The sequence below is a fragment of the Trichomycterus rosablanca genome, chromosome 16 (genome assembly GCF_030014385.1).
Source record: "Trichomycterus rosablanca isolate fTriRos1 chromosome 16, fTriRos1.hap1, whole genome shotgun sequence".
Classification (NCBI taxonomy): Eukaryota; Metazoa; Chordata; class Actinopteri; order Siluriformes; family Trichomycteridae; genus Trichomycterus; species Trichomycterus rosablanca.
The window spans coordinates 20,930,371-20,950,854 of NC_086003.1; the positions used below are offsets into that span (position 1 = coordinate 20,930,371).

The 20,484-nt window shown below is 40.3% G+C and overlaps 1 protein-coding gene across 1 annotated transcript in view; it reads right to left on the reverse strand.

The window, feature by feature from the left end:
• tenm2b (teneurin transmembrane protein 2b) overlaps positions 1 to 20,484 on the reverse strand; it is a 431,647-nt gene that overhangs the window by 338,027 nt on the left and 73,136 nt on the right. The window contains exon 2 of the mRNA XM_063011444.1: positions 7,095 to 7,348. Coding sequence (XP_062867514.1) covers positions 7,095 to 7,296 — 202 coding nt within the window. The 5' untranslated portion in view covers positions 7,297 to 7,348. The remainder of the gene's footprint in view (positions 1 to 7,094; positions 7,349 to 20,484) is intronic.

The following is a 20,484-nucleotide window of genomic DNA, read 5'->3' on the forward strand; positions in this document are numbered from 1 at the left end:
ACTAATGCTAAAAGTTCTCAGCTCTGCCACCCAGCAGGCTGGACGCCTAAATGAACAACGACTGGCTTGTTGTTCTGTGAGGGTGCTGGAGGGGATTCCTCATAACTGGTGTGATTAATGGCACCAGCACAGAGATGAGGGATATTGATAGGGGTTTGACTCTCTGTACAAAAAGCTGATTTACATATGAACTCACCTCATGCTTGTTTGTTTGTTTATTAGGGTTTTAACGTCATGTTTTACACTTTGGTTACATTTATGACTGGAACGGTAGTTACTCATTACACAAGATTCATTAGTTCACAAGTTTATATCAAACACAGTCATAGATAATTTTGTGTCTCCAATTCACCTCACTTGCATGTATTTGGACTGTGGGAGGAAACCGGAGCACCCGGAGTAAACCCACACAGACACGGGGAGAACATGCAACCTCCACACAGAAAGGACCTGAACCGCCCCACCTGGGGATCGAACTTGGGACCTTTTTGCTGTGAGGCGAAAAGATGAAGTGGGCTACTGCACAAGTGTCGGAGGGGGCGTGTGTCAGTCACGGCTCTCCCCAGTCAGAGTGGAGGTCAACATCAGTTGAGAAGAACTGTAATGCAATCAGGTAATTGGATACGACTAGACTAGGAGGAAAATTGGGGGGCAATGGGAAAAAAAATATAAGTTTAATAATCAACAATCCTGCTTCTGCCTCTCTTCACACCCTCATGTGCACCACTGGTCCTCCCAAGTAGCCATCCACTCGAGAGCAGAGTCAATCACAGTGAGAGATATATCTTAGTGCCAGCTAGCTGCTCTATTTCCCCGCTGCTACAGTGGGAGACGAGGAAGACAAGGTCGCACCTTGCTTGAGGGAGATGGAGATTTTCTGTAATGAGATGGAGCTCCGGTAGCGGAGCGTGTTTCATCTCTGGCAACATAACTCCAGACTTTCTGCTGCATCTGATTAGAGTCAGTGTCTATGTAAATCACAGCTATCCCAAAGAAAGTGTACGTACAACAGTAAGGCGTTTCAAATTCAGAACAGACGAAGTAAAGGAGCAGGGTGGAGTTACATTATTTCACTGTGAGGAAAAAGACTAAGAATAGGGTCAGACAAACTACAGACATGAAGAAGAATGACTTGAGTCATACACAGTCGAGTCACATTATTATGACCACTTCCTACTTTCGAAGGTGGCAGCACACAGCTCATGAAGTTTTGTGAGCTGGCTTGGTGGGTATATACACTGATCAGCCATAATATTAAAACCACCTCCTTGTTTCTACACTCACTGTCCATTTTATCAGCTCCAATAGTTCTACAATTACTGACTGTAGTCCATCTCATGCTTTGTTAGCCCCCTTTCACCCTGTTCTTCAATGGTCGACCACTCCCAGGACCACTACAGAGTAGGTATTATTTGGGTGGTGGGTCATTCTCAGCACTGCAGTGACACTGACATGGTGGTGGTGTGTTAGTGTGTGTTGTGCTGGTATGAGTGGATAAGACAGCAGCACTGATGGAGTTTTTAAACACCTCACAGTCACTGCTGGACTGAGAATAGTACAACAACCAAAAAAAAAATCCAGCCAACAGCACCCTGTGGGCAGCGTCCTGTGACCACTGATGAAGGTCTAGAAGATGACCAACTCAAACAGCAGCAATAGATGAGAGATCGTCTCTGACCTTACATCTACAAGGTGAACCAACTAGGTAGGAGTGTCTAATAGAGTGGACAGTGAGTGGACACGGTATTTAAAAACTCCAGCAGAGCTGCTGTGTCTGATCCAATCATTCCAGCACAACACACACTAACACACCACCACCATGTCAGTGTCACTGCAGTGCTGAGAATGATCCACCACCTAAATAATACCTGCTCTGTAGTGGTCCTGTGGGGGTCCTGACCATTGAAGAACAGGGTGAAAACAGGCTAAAAAAAGTATGTAGAGAAAGAGATGGACTACAGTCAGTAATTGTAGAACTTCAAAGTGCTTCTGTATGGTATAATGGTATAATATGGACAGTGAGTGTAGAAACAAGGTGGTGGTTCAGTTTATTTATATACGTGTCAGTGGCACAATATAAATTGTATAGGAAACCCACACAGACACGGGAAGAATATGCAAACCCCACACAGAAAGAACCTGGACTGCTCCACCTGGGAATCGAACCCAAGACCTTCTTGCTTTAAGGCGACAGTGCTACCAGTCCAGCACATTATAAAAGACTCAGCAGGATAGAAAGCCTACAAAGCCTTTTGGGGTGGGAACACTTTTTACAACCCTCCCATGAAGATATACACACACATACACATTAGCGCCAGTCTGTCATTGATAATCATTACCCCCCGACCCATTCAGCAGTGCCTCCCCGGTGAATTCTTCATGCAGTTTTGGACTATCCTGGCGCCATTCGTAATAGATCAGTAACGATCGGTCGAAATCAAAGTTAAAAGGCTCCCCACTGATCTAAATACAGCTGCTATTTCACCTCACTTGAAACCCAATAGAGACCCCACCTTACCCCTCCAGCTAGCATCTCCGATCATTCATTAACACTGACACTAAATTATTAGGAAGGCAGGAGCTGCCAGAATGGAACCCCATCCATAATTCATCCTGATAAAAAAATAAAACAGCTTCATTATAAAAGACACTCATCCACTAATATGCACAGAGTATTCAACCCACTGCATTACTCATCTCTCAAAAACTTCTACACGATTAGAGTCCCAAGGAAGGTTTTAAATCAAGTCAACACCCCTCCACTCCCAAAAAATAAACTCATTATCAATGATCCCTGCTCAACCAATCCCCATCTGCTTCAAATCCTTGGGGTTAATTATCTCCCAATTATCTAAGAAAAATGTAATATTAAATTATGTATGTGGACACCTGAACATGAGCTTGTTCCACATCCCATTCAGGCCAAAAACCACGAGCATTTCTATGGACTTGTAACCCCCCTTTGCTTAACACATGAATCACATCACACTTCACATCACACTTTTATTCTCTTGAACAAATTTATATGTACGAGGGATCATCAAAAAGCTTCTTTTATATTTTGGATGGAAACTGTAAGGGCAGGAGGAGTAGTAATTGGGCATGTCAGAGTTTATTTAATTTATTATTATTTTTTTTAATAATAAACTTTGAAAAACACTGGTTTAGGATGTTGTTACCCTTATCAAAATACTATAATGTATTAATATGGATGAATATAAATTTAAAAGCACTCCCTTTGTCCATTACATGACTATTTGATAACCAGTCAGCTTTTTATGGTAGCTCACATTTATCACAGGTAAACATACAGTAAGTGTGATTTTAGTACCTGACTCTTAATTTATTAATTGCAGCAATTTTTTCAACCGTTACCAAAGCTGTCAAAACACATTTGCAATTATTACATTTAGCAGGTACTCTATCAGTCTCTCAATCCACCATTCTACTGTGCAAAAAATATGTGAAATAGTGTACTACCAGAGGTAACACTTTGTAGTATACAGTGGTGGGCAGTGGTAGCTTGGTGGTTAAGGTACTGGGCTAGTAAATCAGAAGATTGCCGGTTCAATTCCACCTTCTCCAAATCGTCACTTTTGGGCCCCTAAGCCCTCAATTGCTCTAATGTTAGTCGGTTTGAATAAAAGCGTCTGCTAAACGCCACAAATGTAATGTAAATGAGAGCTTATAGTTTGGATTCAGTGCCATCTGAATTCCACCTTTTTGGACGCTCAAAGAAGCTTTAAGGGGAAGACGGTTTTCATGTGATGATGTGAAAGCAGTGGTTACACCGCTCAACCAAAAACATTTTTTGCTGATGGCATTAAAAAGTTGGTACGACGCTGGAAAAAGGCATCAGAAGGTGACTATGTAGAAAAGTGATGTAATTTTTTTTTTTTTTTTTTTTTTATTCCTAATAAATAAAGTTTAAAAAGTGCGGAAACTTTTTAAAGATCCCTCATATATATATTTATAAATGTATTTATTAGGATTTTAATGTCATGTTTTACACTTTGGTACAATTTTGTATCTCCAGTTCACCTCACTTGCATGTCTTTGGACTGTGAGAGGAACCCAGAGCTCCCAGAGGAAACCCAGACGCAGGCCCAAGGAGAACATGCAAACTTCACACAGAAAGATCCTGGACCATTCCATCTGGGAATCGAACCCAGGACCTTTCTTGCTGTTGGGCGACCGTGCTATCCATCGAGCCACGATGCTGCCCCATCACGTATTAAATTACTAAAGTAGACACCTGAACAAGACCTTGTAAATCATCCCATTCCAAACCCCTTTTCATTAATCTAGAGACTGGAATCGCTTTTGCAGCTATAACAGTCTACACTCTTTCCTGAGAAGGTTGTTTTCAGTATTTACAGGCGCTTTATTTGAAACCACACATGACTGCAGTGCAAAGCAATATAGAACTGAACTGATTTCAAAGAAAAAACTAAAGTGAAATGTGGATTAGAATGTAGTTTGCACTCGTCATTGACGTTTACAGACTTTTCTGAACCTGTCTGATTGAGAAAACGAGCAGCATTATTATTGATTCGACTCTCCTCGGGCGTTCACTCCCACAGCCTTCTCTGCATCACTGTGTACCTGGTATATAGCACAGCTATACTTGTTTATTTCAAGTTATAAAGTTATCAAGATAGATTTCCTGGCACTGTGAAATTTTCATTTGCAGCTATTGAGAAAATCTTATTACCAGCGCATTCATAAATAAGCATTAATGGATTACACAGAGATACAATCTAATTACGCCAGCATTTGTTTTAAAGTTTCTATTAGTCAGAGTAAGAGCGGAGTAAGAACTCTGTGCTCCAGCACTGTTTAGTCACAACTAGAGTAAATAAAGTGAACGCAAAGAAAATCGAATGCAGATGAACAACTGTGCTGCAATTATTCTGCTGCTTATTTCTTTCTATTTTGAATGTGTGTGTTAAAATCACCTCCTTGTTTCTACACTTACCGTCTATTTTATCAGCTCCACTTACTATATAAGAGCACTTTGTAGTTCCTTACATGCTGTTCTTCAATGGTCAGGACCCCCACAGGACCACTACAAAGTCAGTATTATTTAGGTGGTGGATCATTCTCAGCACTGCAGTGACACTGACATGGTGGTGGTGTGTTAGTGTGTGTTGTGCTGGTATGAGTGGATCAGACACAGCAATGATGATGGAGTTTTTAAACACCTCACTGTCACCGCTGGACTGAGAATACTCCACCAACCAAAAATATCCAGCCAACAGCGCCCCGTGGGCAGCGTCCTGTGACCGCTGATGAAGCTCTAGAAGATGACCAACTTAAACAGCAGCAATAGATGACCGATCGTCTCTGACTTTACATCTACAAGGTGGACCAACTAGGTAGGAGTGTCTAATAGAGTGGACAGTGAGTGGACACGGTATTTAAAAACTCCAGCAGCACTGCTGTGTCTTATCCACTCATACCAGCACAACACACACTAACACACCACCACCATGTCAGTGTCACTGCAGTGCTGAGAATGATCCACCACCTAAATAATACCTGCTCTGTGGGGGTCCTGTGGTCAGCCATTGAAGAACAGGATGAAAGCAGGTTAAAAAAGTATGTAGAGAAATACATGGACTACAGTCAGTAATTGTAGAACTACAAAGTGCTTCTATATGGTAAGTGGAGCTGATAATATGGACAGTGAGTGTAGAAACAAGGTGGTGGTTCAGTTTATTTATATACGTGTCAGTGGCACAATATATTTATGTATTGATTTATTATTTTATTATTTAAGTCACAGCAGATTATTTTACAACACACAATATGCCCAAAATGTAAGTGGACATTCCAGACTACAGAGTTCAAAAAGGAATTGTAATTGATTATAAAATGAGCATAGAAACCAGACAAATTAACTGTGTTAAACTGGAACGCTAAATGTGAGCTAGTCCTTAATATTTTAAGTGGCTGACCTCACAAATGTGAATAAAAGCCTTCAGAGAGAATGTTTTGATGATAATAATGTTTTTGGACCTTGAAGAGGTTATAATTAATAATTAATTTTGGTTAAAATTCTAATCTACAAATAAATAAATATTGTGGGAAAGTAACTGTTCCCTTGATTACTTAATTAACCAGTTCAGCAAATTTAATTAGTAAGCCAATTTAGCTGAGAAATCTTTTATTATCTGGAACCCTTCCATCAATGTCAATCAGCGTTTTATAAGGAACAATATTTAGCACTCTGTAGAAATTTTAGATGAGCTACAAAAACATTTCAGCCTACTAAAGATTACCAAGGCATTTGTTAAGACTCTAGGACTCCACCGAACCACAGCGCCGAGATTCTGAACTCCTCGGTTCGAAACTCGGCGTTGCCACCGGTCGGCTGGCCGCCATCTAGCGGGCATAATTGGCAGTGCCTGCAGCAGACACGTTTCTGCTAGGTCGGGATGACCGGACTATGTGGGTGGGGTGTTCAAATGCTGTGTAAGGACCCTGATTGGCAGATAGAGAGGCGCCTGTGCAGAGTGCAAGGGTGAAAAATGGTTCCGCTAAGAGCTGCGCAAGGGTCGGAGGAGGCGTGAGCAGCAATATACCGAACAGTCTTGGACAATTGTGTCTCCAATTCACCTCAATTGCATGTCTTTGGACTGTGGGAGGAAACCGGAGCCCCCGGGGGAAACCCACGCAGACACTGGGAGAACATGCAAACTCCACACAGAAAGGACACGGACCGCCCCACCTGGGGATCGAACCCGGGACCTTCTTGCTGTGAGGCGACAGTCTTACCCACTGATTATTTCACCATAAAGGCATTTGTTAGCAGAGTAGTTGCTTTTGGTTAAAGTTCAATAATATAGTTGCATTATTGATGCATTAGTCAAATATTTGAACCCCACTGTATACACATTGCCATGGTGTATGGTGTCTGTTTGCCTGATCTCACCACAAGCGTCCTCTTGTAATACTAGTAATCCTAGTAATACTACACTGAAATCTCAAATACCAGTGTTTGAACATTATACTATTCAGACTATTGTTACAGTGAACAATATCACTAATATCACCATTGTCACCAATATCATAATCCAGACCCTTCTTACCTTGCGTGACGTATTCGACCGTTCCAGACGCATAGTTCATCCGTGGATCCTGCTCATATGCCTGCAGCGTCTCGCTGGAGCTGTAGCATCTCTGTACGTCCACAGGAGACTCGTCTGCACCCAGAGAGGTTGTAGCGTAGTGGAACTCCTTCCTGGACCTGGTTTGCGACAGGGAGCCGTTTTGCTTCTCCTTCAGGTCCATCCTGATTAGAGCCAGGTAGCTCACAGGATGCAAGGTCAACTGTGTCGATCACCTAAAAAAAGAGGAAACGAAGCAAATGAAGTTCAGGGAAGAGTGGAAGTGAAGACCTGATCATGAGCTCATGTTTCAAACCATGGGCATAATTATATGGGCGTTGCACCTCCACAGGATTTTGAAGTGTCTGGCTTAAATTCAGCATTAAAGATTATTCCAAAGATGTTCACTGGGGTTGAAAAGGTCCTTTACACAAAACTCAAAATTGCTTTGCATCACAGTCATGCTGGAAATAAAAGAGACCTTTTTCAAACTGTTGTTAGCATGAAAACGTATCTAAAAATGTAAGTCTTTGTGTTTGCCCTTGTTTCGAAATGGGCATGGACACAAGATGATGTCCTTTGCCAGCTTCATAAATACAGACCAGCTTTCCAAAGCTAATCTGGAGGACCAAATCAGGTCACGTGTGTGTATACAGTGCACATATATGGATCACAGTGTGTAATACGATATGCTGGAAGCCCAAAAGTCAAGAGTCAAACTAAGCTAGCAAATAGGAACAGTGGTCACAAGCTCACTAACAGGGAATACACAGCACAATACAGTACAGGTGTATACAGAACTGAACAAACTCTATAACCCAATCTCAACAAACACCATGAGCTTGTGAAATCTGGAATGCATAACCGGGCTACAATTTAGAACTCATGCATAAATATGCATACAGTGATATACAGCACACAAAACCTGGATCCCTGAGAAATAAATAAAAATATACATGCTGATGATGAGTCCATATGTCCTACAGAATTCAACGCAAAGGTGACCTATGGTATCTCTTCTGATGGTCACATATGTCCCCAATATACTAAAATAATTGTAGTTTGATAAACAGCAGGTTCATGACTCCAATCACAGATCAATAAATCTAAATGGAAAGTTCTAGACTGCAAACTGTGAGGTAGATCCCGACCTGCTTCGTCACTCCACAAACTACCCTGGACCAAGAATTAAAGCTGTTTTTGAGACACGGCCCTAGTGCATCTGAAGTTGTTCTCAAACTTTGGGTCAGGACCGTTGATGTGGATCACTTTTTAAGGCAGACAAATAAGTAAAAAAAGAAAAAGAAAAGAAAAGAAAAGCTTGAACCAAGCTTTTAAATAGATATCATCATCGTATTAAGGCTATATGTGGGGTCTGGTGGCACATAAATCAAATACGCTGGGTCTATGAAAAAGCTTTGGTCGCATCCACTCAATCAATGACAGATCATTACACAATAAAATGCCTAAATATCATCATCCAAAAACAAACGGAACCTGATGAGTGCAGATCAAACCCAGGCTGAGACACGCCAGCAGAGGGGAGGCGAGCGGAGATTAAACCCTGCCATCTTATTATCACCCACCGAGAGTAAAGAGAGGAGATGAGAGAGAGAGAACAAGAGAGAGAAAGATGGCCATTCACCCTATTTAACAACCTCCCACTCTGCATCTGTGACTCGCTGGTGATTCATCACAGGGGACTCTCGTCACATCGGCTCTTACTGGCTGAGCAATCAGGAACCATTCACACACGCATGCACACACGCATGAACACACGCACGCACACACACGCACGCACACCAGATACAGTCATTTAAATGATTATTTACTATACTGCCAAAAGTTTGTGAAGACACCTTTATACTACTGTAGTGCCTTTGTCTATTAGACACACTTACGCTAACAGGTATATCAAGTATAATAATAATAATAATACCAATAAAAAAACAATAATAATAGTAGTAATAATAATAGTAATAGCAATAATAATAATAATGATAATAATAATAATAACAATAATACCAATAAAAAACAATAATAATAGTAGTAACAATAATAGTAATAGTAATAGCAATATTAATAATATTATAACAATAATACCAATAAAAAAACAGTATTATAGTAATTACAATAGTAATAACAATAATAAAAATAATAATGGACAATAATAACAGTAATAATAATAACAGTAATAATAATATTAATAATAACAGTAATAATAATAATGATAAAAGAAAATAATAAGTTATAATAATAATAATAGTAATAATAAAGTAAATAATGATAACAGTAATAATAAAAATAACAGTAATAATAATAATGATTAAAATAATAACAGTAATGATAATCGTAATAATAATAAAAATAATTATTAAAATAATAACAGTCATGATAATACTAGTACTATTACTACTCATAATAATAATACTAATAGCTGTAATAATAATAAAAATAATATTATTAATAAAGAATGCAGTAATAAGTAATAACTTAACTTAATGTAATACTTATAATAGTAATGATAATACTAGTAATAATAATGGTGATACTAGCAATAATAATAATAATAATAATAATAATTATAATAATAGCTGTAATAATAATAAAAAATAATATTAATAATAAAAAATAATATTATTAATAAAGATAGCAGTAATAAGTAATAACGTAATGTAATACTACTAATAATAATCATAATACTAGTAATAATAATGGTAATAATAATAACAGCAATAATAATAATAATAGCAGTTAAGCTAAAAATTCAATGTTTTAAGTAGCATTTAAAATTCTCTATTTTTGAGTCAAATACACAAACATCTACACATACATATATTAAAACCTCACTAAAGCTTGTGGAGCTGAATGTTTAACATATAGCATGAGGATTAACCAAAAGAATAATGGCTGTTATAGCAGCAAAGCAGAAATCAGCCCCAACTGATGGTAAAATTGATGGTTTTGGAGTAAGATGCTGAACAAGTGCATTCAGATTTGACAGTCAGGTGTCTAAATACTATTGTCCATGTAGTGTATGAGAGGAAAATGTTTACCTAGCAGTGATTTCAGTATCTTCTGAATCAGATCTATTGTGTAGCACTCTGGGCTATGTGAGCACATAAAAGCTGCACAGCAGGTACAAAGCAAACTGCACAACATTACAGCAGAGTGAACAAGCTGCTGGGAAAGGCTGGCATAAACACCGGGCTAAATACACTGAGCTTTTGTTTGGAGAAAAGACATCCGAGTTCAGTTAAACACTCACTCAGAAGTATTCAGACAAGACAGTCAAGAGGCAATTACATCATATTCAGTGGTGTCGAACAAAAGAGAATCGATGAACAACATCTGAGCAACTGAGCAGTGAAAAGCAGCCCATTACCATTCGATAACCATATAGTACTCACTAATGTTTATACTGGTGGAGGTGATGATTACTGATCACATATTAAAGCTGAACTCGTCTTGGCAACTCTATCATGTCACTTACAACCTCTGTTCAGTTAAGCTCCACAATGGGAAAACACACAGATGCCTCCTGCAAAGCTTGACTTTTGAAGGGTCTTTCCAAGCACCAAAAGCTCTACAAGATTTAAATGTACCCAGCTAACATGTATGTTGATTAACCTGAGGCAAATATGTACAGTGGTACCTTGTAACTCAACGCCAATTGGTTCTGGGATTATAGTTGATAGTGGAACGATCGATCGGCTATAAATCGATATCGGCCAATTTTTAATCAAAATATGCTATCGGCGATATTTCCCAAATGTAGCCGATCCGATCGTGTGATATATAAAGATCACCTCCATGTTAAGCTTAACAGCTCAGTGGATTGATCCAGACTGAGCTACAAAGCACCAATCATCACATCACCATTCATCAACCATCGTACAGAAACCATGGTGAAAGCTCTTCACGACCTAAAATAACATCATTAACGTTGTGCATCATACATAGTTCAGGATCATCTGCTCTAACTGACAGAAAACTTTTAGCTCCACAGACGGAACGAGTCTGACTCGGTTACAGATCTGTGGTAATAGCAGTTTAATGAAGCTTTTTAATGTAAGAGAGTCACACAGAATGTTCTGTAGTAGCTGGTGTTTATTTAAAACCACGACATTAATTAATAACAGTAAACACGGAGAGATAACTGAGAAGAGAAACTTACCTTTCGCATAAAATGAACCGACTCATGAATCACTTATATCGATACTGTGAACAGAGCGTCTCTCTTAAAGGCACACACACGTCAATGCTTCGGTCACCGGTTTATCTTCACTGTTCGTCCTATTTTTAAGGTTTTTTCAGACTGAACTGTATAACATCTGACCTGCGTGTGTGTGTGTGTGTGTGGTCAGTTAGACTAATGAGATATGTCTCACGTGGGTGAAAAATGAATTGCTTTAGTTTTAGAAGTAAAAAAATCTCGCAATGCCGCCACACCCCCTGGTCAGTGTTGGGAAAGTAAGGGGTTAATGTTTTGAAAACACATGGCATTATGGGTACTGTATTGCATGTTGTTGTAGTCGCTGTGTGCTGTAGCCGGGGGCAACACGTGAAACTTTCCCCGCTCGCTCCTTCACTCTGTTTATATTTATTTTCTTTTATTTATCGCTCTGAAAAGAAATCGGAGATCGAAATCGGTGTCAAAAACCCAGATCGGTACATCTCTACATAAGATTGTATGGAAAACCTATTAATGTGTTCCAGGGTCCCGTGGAACTGCATATATTTTAGGCTAATGTATAATAATGGGGTTGTTTGACACTTATACACTGAAAATAACACAAATATAATATAAAAAACACCTGCTCCTTACCTTTACTTCTTTATTGTTTTCTTACGCTTCTTAATCGTGGAGATGCTTGAATCTTGGAATACCGTATTCCGTTCAGTAAAGGTGCATTCACATAAGAAGTGACAACCGCTTTTGCACTGGCTGTGCTGTTATTTCCTACATTAAGCTTTTTCTAACGATACACGTTTTACACTCTCTCGGAAAAGCTGATTCTTACAATTTCTCAGCATCCCAAGCTATAACGAGTTTAAAAGTCCGGCTAAAGACAGATACATGTGGACGCTTTTCACACAAACGCATATTTGTCTCATAGTCACACTTTGAACAAAGCAACAGTCGCACACACCGAGTTTAAGGGTACAAATTTTACGACGAAGGGTGTCAAGTTTCAAAGATTGAGTACAAGGTACCACTGTAATTTTAGTTTGTTAAATAAGAAAGTAATGATAAGCCGCTCAGGTGGCGCAGCGGTAAAGTACGCTAGATCGTATCGAATCTCAGCTCTGCCTTTCCGACTGGGCGGCAGCATGAACAACGATTGGCTGTTGTTCAGGGTTAGAGGGTAAGAAAGTCGGATCATAGGTCCTCATAAATGGTGCAACTGCGGCCCCCGCTGGCTGACTGATGGCGCCTGAACAGGGCTGAGGAATAATGCTGATGGGTGTATGAACTCGACTCGCGCAGGTGAAAAATAGGGGGTGTATGTCAGTTGAGAGGCGTCCTCAGTCAGCGCTGAAGGGTCAAATCAGTATAGAGGACGCAATCAGGGTAATTGGACACGACTTGATTGGGGGGGCGGATTGGAAAAAAAAAAAGAAAGTAATGATAAACCATTCAGCCGACAACATACAAATAAGTCACTGTTGGATTATTATTGCCTGGTAAAAATCATGTAAATTCATTCCTAGTGCTAATAGTTCGTTTGAACTGAGGGCAGAGCTACAGATCTCAGACACGAGTGGTACAGAGTGAGAGTTCAGGCTGCTGATTTGTAACTCACCCTCACCCACTCTCAGTACCAATTCTGTGTAAAAACTCATTCAGAGAAAGAGCACTGTCCTTCTAATCCCAATTAAAATTTGAGTCAATATAGAGTCAGACTCCATGTTAACCCATGTAGCTATGTGAGTATTTATTAAGAGGATGCTGTGTAGACTTGGCACCAGCTACCGTCTCTACATTCAGAATGCCAAGTTGGTTAACCTCACACTGTTTATGTTCATCTACAATACTGCCATGTTCACTACCTTATGCCGGTTAGGGACATAGAAACAGTGGTAGCCTCGAGGTTAGAGCTTTGGGCTATAATCAAAAGGTTGTGGGTTTAAATCCCAGCTCTGCCATGCAGCCACTGTTGGGCTTTTGAGCAAGACCCTTAACCCTCTTTGCACCAGGGACAAGGGCTGATCCTGCACTCTCACCCCAGCATTCCATTCTTTTCCATTTAATAAAATACACAGTTTTGGTAATATTAAACTGTAATATGTTTTATATTTAATGGGATTCTATGAGCGTTGACTCATGAAAATCATTTACTGGTTAAAAAATGGAAAATTTGCATCTCAATTGTTAACAGTATAAGAAAGCATGTTTATATGAGGTCATACATCTAAGACCGTCCAAACTTTCCATTTGGGAATCGTCAGTTTAAAGGGTGTTTTTATATTTAATAAAGTTTAAAAAAAAATCAAGAGTTATGACACTTGATCAAACATGCCATTACGTTAACAACAATCAGTATAAAAAAGGCTCTAGCTCTCAATTTTATTAGTGCTATCAACATGGCCAGGCATCCAACAGGCACACTTGGCTGTATTAGAAGGAGGAAAGTAAGTAAAAATACAATTTCTGTGGTCTGGCTGAGGCACCTACATAAGTGGTAGATGATTTATAAAGGCAATCCGCTGCTGGAAGGTAAAAGGAAGTGTGTAGTGACCGCACGATTAATTACCTAATTTACATAATGACACATTTTCATCCTGACAACAACAGCATCTTCAGAGATCATCATGCTCATTTCAGATGGCACAAGCATATGATACTATAAACCACATGGACCTCAGTCACCAGACCAGACACCAACAGAACATCTATGGACCAACATGTTAGACAGAACATCCAAGATTCCGGACTGACGTGTTGGACAGAGCTCTTTATTACCATAATGAAAACACCAACTGGTGCATATTCTGGATTAAAGCACAGCCAGTGAAAATAATCAATTCCAAGTGAATCAAAGTTGCTTGTGCTGGCCACATCTGCATACGTGTGGTCAATGATGAGTGTTAGCCTAGTGGGTGGAGCTTTGGGCTATCAACCGGAAGATTGGCGGTTCAAATCCAGGCTCTGCTATGCAGCCACTGTTGGGTCCTTGAGCAAGGCCCTTAACCCTTGTCTGCTCCAGGGGCGCCGTACGATGGCTGACCCTGCGCTCTGACCTCAGCTTCCAAACAATCTGGGATATGCGAAGAAAGAATGTCATTGTACTGAACACCTGTATATGTACAGTATATATGACATATAAAGTATATCTTATGACAAAACGGCCTTATAGAATAAGAAGAATGTATTAAGTTGTCATATATACATATACAGGTGTACAGCACAACGTAATTCTTGTTTTACATATCCCAGATTGTTTGGAAGCTGGGGTCAGTGCAGGGTCAGTCATTGTACAGCACCCCTGGAGCAGACAGGGTTTAAGGGCCTTGCTCAAGGACACAACAGTGACCGCAGGGCAGAGCAGGATTAGAACTCAACCTTTCAATTGATAGTCCAATGCTCTACCGACTTGGCTACCATTGTCCCTCAAGTCTTAGGCTTATAAGGGCAAAAAAATATGCAAAACACAACATTTGGACAAAAGTATGTGGACACCTATTATCCACCATTGAAGCTCTAAGTGTCACGTCGATTCCTACTCCTGGCGACCCTAACAATAGTGTTTCTCCAGAACATCCTGACTTCTGTTTGGGTCTTCATTTGTGGCATTTAGTGGACGCTTTTATCCAAAGTGACACAGTTACCAAGCAATTGCGGATTAAGGACCCTGCTTAAGGGCCCAACAATGGCGGGGCTTAAACCAGCAACCTTCGGATTACTAGTCCAGTACCCTAACCACTGAGCTACCACTTCCCAGTTTTCAGGTTTCATGACTCATTTATTGTTCCTCTAATTGTATCCATCCATCTAATCATCTTGTTGCTGGTTGTTCATACTGTGTCCAATATAAAAGGTTGGACATCTGGGCTTCAAATAAGAGGTTAGGTTTGATTTTGTCGGGGTCTACTTTGCCGCCAGAGGTATTCTCAAAACACTTTACAAGCTCTAAAGGTCAGGAGCATTGATATTCTTCCTGTCCTGCTTTCACATCCATAAAGGACCACAGAGAAGACCAAAGTCTGGACAAAGAGAGACATATCTTTACATCTGAAGATCAGCTAAACATTATATTAATAAGAAAAATTGTGCAATTCATTTTTGGCTATAAAATGTATACATTTTACACAGTAGATGGGCAGTGGTGGCTCAGCAGTTAAGATACTGGACTAGTAATCAGAAGGTAGCCACACCATTGCCAAGCTGCCACTGTTAGACTCCAGAGCAAAGCTGTTAACCCCTTAATTGCTCAAACTGTATTAGACATAATTGTAAGTTGCTTTGGATTTGACATTCTATCATAGTGCTGCTGAAGGATAGCTGGTTCTCTCAGAGCTCCATCAACAAAAAATACCCAATACATCACACCAACATCCTACAAGATTGTTTGGCCAGCCGACAAGTCTATGTATCTTATATAATGGCGTCCCATGTACCGTTAAGGCGCAAAGAGGTGGAAGTGTCACCTCACAGGTCAAAAAAAATTTGCAGAGGGGAGGGAAATAGCCACTCGAACAGAAACGTCAGCGAGAATTGCCCTCAGTATCAATAAATGATAATCTGGCTGAGCGGTCATCTTGGCAAACTGAGGAAAGTTCTGTCACACAGCTCCATTAAAATTAATCCTCGAAAATCCACCTCGGGCAAAGCCAAGCACGGCTCGAACCACTGCATGATCCGTTCTGTCACTGAGCAGCAAACGCCTGCCAAAGGATGGACTCCGGCTCTAGTAAGGACCAATGCGGGGAAGTGCCTGTACTTTACACCTGTGGTGTAATTCAGGCATGGTTACAGGTGTGTAGTAATGACTCCTAGAATGAATGAATGTATCAAAACTTGGCTATATAAATGCTAAAACTTCCCTTAAATGAAAACACATTAAAAGGTTTTTGGGCAATCATTTTATCACACATACAAAAAAAAGATGTAAAAACATGCTGCAATGGATTGGCACCCTGTACCACACCCAAGATACACTATATTGCCAAAAGTATTCACTCACCCATCCGAATAATTGAATTCAGGTGTTCCAATCACTTCCATGGCCACAGGTGTATAAAACCAAGCACCTAGGCATGCAGACTGCTTCTACAAACATTTGTGAAAGAATGGGTCACTCTCAGGAGCTCAGTGAATTCCAGCGTGGTACTGTGATAAGATGCCACCTGTGCAACAAGTCCAGTAGTGAAATTTCCTCGCTACTAAATATTCCACAGTCAACTGTCAGTGGTATTATAACGAGTGGAAGCGATTGGGAATGACAGCAACTCAGCCACGAAGTGGTAGCCACATAAAATGACAGAGCGGGGTCAGCGGATGCTAAGGAGGATAGTGCGCAGAGGTCGCCAACTTTCTGCAGAGTCAATCGCTACAGACCTCCAAACATCATGTGGCCTCCAGATTAGCTCAAGAACAGTGTAGAGAGCTTCATGGAATGGGTTTCCATGGCCGAGCAGCTGCATCCAAGCCTTACATCACTGAGCGCAATGCAAAGCGTCGGATGCAGTGGTGTAAAGCACGCCGCCACTGGACTCTAGAGCAGTGGAGATGTAAAGTTTGGTGGAGGGGGGATTATGGTGTGGGGTTGCTTACAGGAGTTGGGCTCGGCCCCTTAGTTCCAGTGAAAGGAACTCTTAATGCTTCAGCGTACCAAGAGATTTTGGACAATTTCATGCTCCCAACTTTGTAGGAACAGTTTGGAAATGGCTCCTTCCTGTTCCAACATGACTGCGCACCAGTGCACAAAGTAAGGTCCATAAAGACATGGATGAGCGGGTTTGGTGTGGAAGAACTTGACTGGCCTGCACATTAACCCAATAGAACACCTTTGGGATGAATTAGAGCGGAGACTGAGAGCCAGGCCTTCTCGTCCAACATCAGTGTCTGACCTCACAAATGCACTTCTGGAAGAATGGTCAAAAATTCCCATAAACACACTCCTAAACCTTGTGGAAAGCCTTCCCAGAAGAGTTGAAGCTGTTATAACTGCAAAGGGTGGGTCGACATCATATTAAACCCTATGGATTAAGAATGGGAATCACTCAAGTTCATGTGTGTGAAGGCAGTTGAGCGAATACTTTTGGCAATATGGTGTATTTCATGTTTTGTCTCTTCAACTTCATTTAATTTGGTACATACATTTCAGGGCTGCAACACATTCCAAAAAAGTTGGGACGGTAAAGCATTTACCACTTGTAAATTTATAATTGCAACTGTATCGTAGTGCTTGACAAAGGTTTGCCAAAGTAATCCCTCGCCCATGTGGTTACATCAGCTATTGATGAACGACGGTTCTTGATGCAGTGCCGTCTGAGGGATCAGAGAACACGGATGTTAAGCTTGACGCATTAAAATTATCAGATTCCTTGAATCTGTTCATGATATTATGCACTGTCTCACACATCTGTTGACAAACTGGAGATCCTCTGATCATCTTTGCTTCTCAAGACCTTTCGTTAAGACTGCGTTGGTTCCAAATCATGATTACAATCACCTGTTAACATTACCTGTATGAAATCACAACATTATTTATTTATTTTAATTAAAGATGGAACGATCGATTGGCTATGAATCGGTATCGGCCGATTTTTAATCAAAATATGCTATCTGCGATCGGCCGATATCTCCTAAAAGTAGCCGATGCGATCGTGTGATATATAAAAGATATAATATTTGTAATATTTACTTTAAAAAGATAATTCAACCCGGTCACATCTGAGTCGATTCTATCAGCACGTTATATAAACTCCTGGTTCACTTTGGTAAATCGGAAGCGGTTCTTGCTTGTGATGTAGATGAGAACAGAAAACGTTACAGAGCCAATCAGAGGCAAAAGTTTATTCATTACCAAATTCGTTAGTTCAGGATCATCTGCTGAACTTCATCATCAGATCATCAGAAAACTTTTAGCTCCACAGACGGAACGAGTCTGAGTCGGTTACAGATCTGTGGTAATAACAGTTTAATTAAGCTTTTTAATGTAAGAGAGTCACACAAAATGTTCTGTAGTAGCTGGTGTTTATTTAAAACCCCGACATTTAATTAATAACAGAAAACACGGAGAGATAACTGAGAAGAGAAACTTATGCTTCACATAAAAACGAATCGACTCATGAATCAATGAATCACTTATAGCGATACTGTGAACAAAGCGTCTCTTCTAAAGGCACGCGCGCGCGCGCTGCTCCGGTTTATCTTCACTGTGAGGCTCTTTTTAAGTTTATTTACTTTATTTACTGCTAAACCCCCCAACCTCCCCCCCCGATCGGAATCGGCTATCGGCCGATATCCCTGAAAGGAGATCGGAGATCGGAAACGGTGCCAAAAACACAGATCGGTACATCTCTAATTTTAATGTTTAATATTTTTTTTACCTAACTGGTAGCCCTAAATAACCCAGTCTTAACAAATGAGCAGCAGGCCTGAAACTAATTAATAGATGCATATTAACAAATAAATGGATAATGTCTGCAATGACATAAAAGTTTAAGCAAAAGGAAGAAAAACAAGAAGCATTTTCCATACTGTCCCAACTTTTTTCTAATTTGGGGTCGCTGTAGCACCGCATGCGAGAGTGCTACAAAATCTTAGACTAATAAAATACACAGATGAATCAATTTATTTTATTTGTTAGATTCCTTACACCAGGGGTTTTTAACCTGTGGGGCGCGCCTGTCCGGGGGGGCATGGCATTACGAGATTTTTTTACTTCTAAAACTAAAGCAATTCATTTTTCTTATACAGGAGACATATTTGATTAGTCATGCTGACCACGCCCACATGCACGTATAATGTTATCCAGTTCAGTCTGAAAAAAAAACCTTAAAAATAGGGCGAACAGTGAAGATAAGTGACAAAAAAATAACTGCTGTTATAGGACGTGTGTGTGTGTCTTTAAGAAAGGGAATAGTGGGCGATGCTCTGTTCACAGTATTGATATAAGTGATTCAGGAGTCGATTCATATGAAGCAAAGCGTGAGTTTCTTTTCTCAGACAGCTCTCGTTTTTACTGTTATTAATGAATGTTGCGGTTTTAAATAAACACCAGCTACTGGAACATTTTGTGTGACTCCCTTACCCTAAAAAGCTCAGGCTTAATTAAACTGGCTGTTACAACAGAGCGGTAACCGAGTCAGACTCGTTCTGTCTGTAGAGCTAAAAGTTTTCTGTCAGTTAAAGCAAATTATCCTAAACTAACAAACTTAACAGTTGATGTACTCTTGCCTCTGCTTGGCTCTGTGAAGTAACGTTTTCTGCTCTTATCTTCATCAAAAGCAAGAACCGCTTACGATTTCTGAAAGTGAACCACGAATTTATATAATGCGCTGATAGAATCGGCTCAGATGGGATCGGGCTGTATTATCTTTTTGAAGTAATATTTTCAAGCAGCAAAATCGCATCGTATGTACGATGTGCACAACGTTAATTACGTTATTTTAGCTTGTCAAGATCTTTCGCAATGGTTTCTGTGCGATGGTTGACGGGGGTGGGGGGTGTGAGGCACGAGTTCGAGTTGGGGGTGGGCAGAATCGCGGTCGGTACATGGAGGGGGACGCATGTCCAAAAAGGACCCCTGCCTTACACAACCACTCAGACTGAAATCCACTTTCCATAGTGCTATAAGGGTTCAGAAATGGCATCAAATGGCCATTCAACACAATTTCCCAGTGTACCCACGCCCATGTCAGTTTTTCTCCCTACTTACAAAGAGTAGACTTAGACTTATCTAAAAGTTTTGGTACTGAACAACTGATATCTATTTTTGATGATATGAAGGGTGTGGAGGGTTCTTCTGGGAGATTTTGAAGGTATAGTCTGGTAGAGTCTTTATTAGACAAGGTAAAGAGTAGCTGGAGAGCTAAACCCCACAGAGAAACCACAGTACAGTTCACCTTTTACTACAGTCCTGAGGCAAGAACATGTTCAGTCTCCTGAGCTCAGGGGGAACAAGACTGTGACTGCAATGATCCCTGAACGTTTCTATTAGTGGCTGTACTAGTCAATGAGAATCAGCTGGGTCATTTTTACACTTGGTCCCAATATTTGGGTACCAAATCAAAGACGTTTGAGTTTGCACGATTTCTATCAAACCTGCTTCTAAATGTTATTGGTAACCTTCAGAGAAATGTTGACGAATGGGATGAATTAGAAAGATCAGGGTCCAAACACACATTTTTCTTGATGCAG